Source organism: Arachis stenosperma, chromosome 6 (assembly GCF_014773155.1).
Source record: "Arachis stenosperma cultivar V10309 chromosome 6, arast.V10309.gnm1.PFL2, whole genome shotgun sequence".
NCBI classification, from domain to species: Eukaryota; Viridiplantae; Streptophyta; class Magnoliopsida; order Fabales; family Fabaceae; genus Arachis; species Arachis stenosperma.
In genome coordinates, this window is record NC_080382.1 from 131,652,658 (window position 1) to 131,657,273 (window position 4,616).

Sequence of the window (4,616 nt, forward strand, 5' to 3'; positions counted from 1 at the left end):
GCAAAAAACACTCACACGTGCAAAACGAGAGAAAAATACGCACCTGGGCGAAACAAGCGAAAAACGTACACACGAGCGAAAAACACACACGTGCGAAACGAGCAAAAAACACACACGTGCAAAACCAGAAAAAAACACAAAAAAACAAATACGTGTGAAACGAGCAAAACACACACGTACGAAACGAACGAAAAACACACACATACGAAACGAATGAAAAACACACACACATGCAAAATGAGCGAAAGAAAACCACCACGTGCTAAACGAAATATCTAATATCATTCGTTAAAGGGAAAGTATGAGGAGCCAATAGAATATTTGTACAATATGTACAATGGAAGTTTATGGAGTATTAGAGATATAACCATTAGTGTTACATTTTTTTATCAGCTAAAACTTTTGGGATGAGTGGTATCATGGCATGCTATTAGAGTGCTAGATCCGAAAAGTCAAGAATTCGATCTTTAATGAACCCAAAATTAGTTTAAACTTTTGGAAAGATGTTACTTAGTTGCAAATAAGGGCCGCCAAAAAAAAAAAGTGAACCTGTTCACCTTGTTTGGTATCGTGTTTGAGATCATAGAAGATTGATCATTGAAGTTTTGAGAATTCTACCATGCTCTTTATCCTTAGTTTGTGGGTAATACCCTAAACTATCACTACTTTTAATTTCACACTTAATGGAGTAGAGATATATTTATGACTTACAATATATCGAAAATAATAAACTAGCTAGAAAGTTGGTAATTTTGCATGGCATCCTATGATTTATATAAAACAACATAAAATAAAAATGAACATTATTACGTACCTATATATTGTTTTTGAGATATGCTCATTTTTATTCAAACATGACAAAATAAGTAAAATGACGAAGGCCCTAAAGATTATTCATTATTATCACAATACAAGATTATTGAAGGATCTTTTGCATTATTTAACTAATTAAGATAGCATACATCACATGGCTTTATAATAAAGATTGGGAGGTAAACGCGGTTTGATAAGAACCTTCAATGGAGTAACTTTGATGTTGGTTATCTCAACCACTGAAGTCATATCAACAGGTTCATTCGATATTTTTGAGATTTCAAAAGAGTGAAGGAAGCTTGCTAGAGTCAAATGTGCACTTCGCAGGCCAAATGATATTCCAGGACATATCCTTCTACCACTCCCAAAAGGTATATACTCAAAATGGTTCCCTTTTGCATCAACATCCTTATGAGTAGTGAGGAACCTCTCTGGCTTGAACTCCAATGGATCTTCCCAAATGCTTGGGTCTACTTGGATCTTCCAAACATTTGTTAGTAGTCGAGTTCCCTTCCTCACATGGTAGCCACCAAGGGTGCAATCTTCTCTAAATTCGCGGATTCCTGAGAGAGGAGAAGGTGGATACAACCTTAGTGTCTCCTTAACCACAGCTTGAAGGTACACCAACTTGTTTATGTCTGACTCGTTTATGCACCTTTCTTTTCCAACATGAATGTCCATTTCTTCTCTTAGTTTTTCCAAGGTATGAGGATTGTTCAGTAACAAACATATTGCCCATATATTAGTAACACTGCTAGTGTCGGTTGCTCCCAAAATTAATGCCTACAAGTTCATTTATAAAAGGTAACATAATAGGTTGATCAAATTTCGTTACAACGTAACAAAATGAAATAGGATTTTATTTAAATTATATCTTATGTTCTATTTCATAATGATGATGAAAAGTGATAAATCTTATATAAGTATACAAAATATAAGTCTAAAAATATTTATTTGTGTATAATAAAGTGTAGAAAAAATATATTGTTTTACATGTATAGCACATTGACAACGACTACTCCCATAATATTCATACCATACATAGGATACAGTAATTCTATCGTAACAACCATTAAAAAATTTTCATAAAACATGTTATTCTTATTTTCTTTCTTTCTGTATGTATCTTTGTGCTTTTTTTTTTTTGTATCAGAAAGTCACCGTATTGACAAACTAATCACCATTACCATGTATGAATCATAGTTCAAATACGTACGTTAAACCTGATACTACCTAGGTAGAGTAGGAGGATGTAAAAATGTATAGCATTCTGAGGATCGGAGTCTCAACAAATTATGTATGAATAACGTCCAACATTAGAAATTTTAGGTAGCTTTGGTTTGGATTCCGCTAGGGAGACAATGGATTATTTGTACAATGTGTACAATGGGTTATTGAGTTATAAAATGAACATTTCCCATATTATCTAGAATAACCATCCGACTACTATGAATAATAAATATCTTCCCAAAAGATTAAACTGATTTTGGAGTTCACCAAAAATCGAATTTTTGACCTTTTAGATCTAATAATTAATAGCATGTCATGATACACTCATCCCAAAAGTTTCAACTGATAAGAAAAAATAACACTAATGGTTATATCTCTAATACTCCATAAACTTCCATTGTACACATTGTACAAGTATTCTATTGGCTTCTCATACTTTTTCCTTTTGTTTATAGTGATTAAGAATTTGGAATTCAATATTGTATTTAATAGGAAGAAATTATAACTAAAATTTTAATTGCTAGACACAAAATTTTAATTTTTTTAGTATTTTTAAAAAATAATGATACGAAATTAAAATTTTTGTGATAAAAACTAAAATTTTAATAATATTTTTTTAAAATATCTTTATTTAATTTTTAAAATTTTAAATTTATTCTTTAATTTCTATATTTATTTTAAACTAAACATAATACTGAAACATAACTTAATCCAATATATTTTATATTAAATAAAATATAATTTTATTTAATTTTTATCTTTTAGTTTCTCTCTTCATATTAATCTTAATCTTTTTCTTTTAAACACAGTCTTATTTTTTGTCTGTAATCCTATCAAAATAATTCTTTAACTAAAAATATATTTTGTTATTAAAAATTTTTTAAATATATTAATATATTAGTGTTTTAATTATTTTTAATCGATAATTTTAATTATATATATTAGATATATTTTTTATAAATTAAATTAACTATTAAAAATTATTGAAATATCAATTGATATGTACACTTAAAAATTTTCCTTTGTTATTTATTCCAACCTATTGCCAGCATATTGACTACTGTCCCTCTCAGAACTCCCAAATTAGTTAATTACAATTTTGTCCCTTCCTCGACTTTTATTCCTTCTATTACCAACGTGGGTCTCTAACATTGTAACCCTATATTGATTAGTTTCTTAAGTCTCAGATAAAGCATCGATTAGAAAATTACATAAAAGTCATCAACACTTATTTTTTTTTTTTGTAAGGAAGCACATACCATTGTTGTTGCTTTGATGATGGTATCAGAATCAAACCCTTGAATTGTTGTTCCATCAATCAAAGAAAGCATGACATCTATGAAATCCATATCACCTTCATTATTTCTTTTACCTGTAACCCTATTCTGCCGATGCTCTTGTATCCACCCACTCACCACACCATCCAATTGCTTCACATTCTCTTTCATGGCTTTCTCAACGCCTCCAAAATCAAACCACCTCAAAAAAGGAACAGCATCTCCAACAGTGAACGTTCCAATCAGCCTCATGAATTCCCTTAACGCTTTCAAACATCTCTGTGCTTCTTCTTCATTAACCACAGCAGTTTCCCCAAAATACCGATTCCCAGCTACGATTCTGAGAGCCGTATTGAAAGCTAACTCATGGAACCACTGCTTCAATTCCACTTGTGAAAAGTCAGAACTGTCCTTCTTCCGCGGCCAAACATTGAAGAGCTCTTTAATCGATGTCTGCACTTCAGAGACGCGGACATGACTGAGAAGGTCAATTTGGTAATTTGAAAGGAACCCTAGAGTGACGATTTTCCGAATCTCGCGCCAGTAGGGACCGTAAGGGGCGAACCCAAACATGGCGTGGTTATATGTCATGGTTTCAACGGCAACGAGATTGGGACGATATGACACGGCCAAATCGTTTGTAGTGAAACACTCTTTTGCGGTTTCTGAGTTGTTGATGACTAGTACTCGGGCGTGACCGATTTTAATGGAGAAAAGGGGTCCGTACTTGTCAGCGATGGAACCGAAGAGATGGTGGGTTGCTTTGGAACCGCTCAGTAATGGGAGGTGACCGAGTAAAGGCCATGCACCGTCAACCATAGGGGGTTCTCTTCTTCTCGCTTGAGAAGCTTTGGAGCGATGAAAAAGGAAGAAGAAGCAAAGCGTGGTGATGATCACACAAAAGAGTCCAATTGCAACTACGCTTTGGGAATTTTGAGTCCAATCCATTTGTTGTCTTGTGGTATTGCAGTTGTTCTCACGATCTTGGGGGAGAGATGTTTTTAGTTTATGAGCCTATTATTAATGTATAAATCTCTCTTTTAGATGGTTTTAAGCCTTTTAAGAAAGCCAACAAATTATTTTAAGCCAAAATTAATTACTAAAATTAATTATTAATATATAAAAATATTATTTATATACTAAAATCAATTAATAAAATTAATTATCAATATATTTATATATAAATACATGTCTAATTTAATTTATTTTTAAATATATATTTATATCTTAACGTATATATATTTTATACTAATAACTGATTTTAATTTTTAATGATTGATTTTTGTATACATATAA

General features: G+C 31.8%; 1 protein-coding gene across 1 annotated transcript; it reads right to left on the reverse strand.

The window, feature by feature from the left end:
* Positions 1-963: 963 nt before the first annotated feature.
* Positions 964-4,268, reverse strand: LOC130932676 (cytochrome P450 82A4-like). The gene is made up of 2 exons (XM_057862066.1): positions 3,303-4,268; positions 964-1,596 (listed from the first exon to the last, which is right to left on the reverse strand). Exons 1-2 carry the CDS (start codon positions 4,266-4,268, stop codon positions 964-966), a joined length of 1,599 nt encoding a protein of 532 aa, XP_057718049.1.
* Positions 4,269-4,616: the final 348 nt, after the last annotated feature.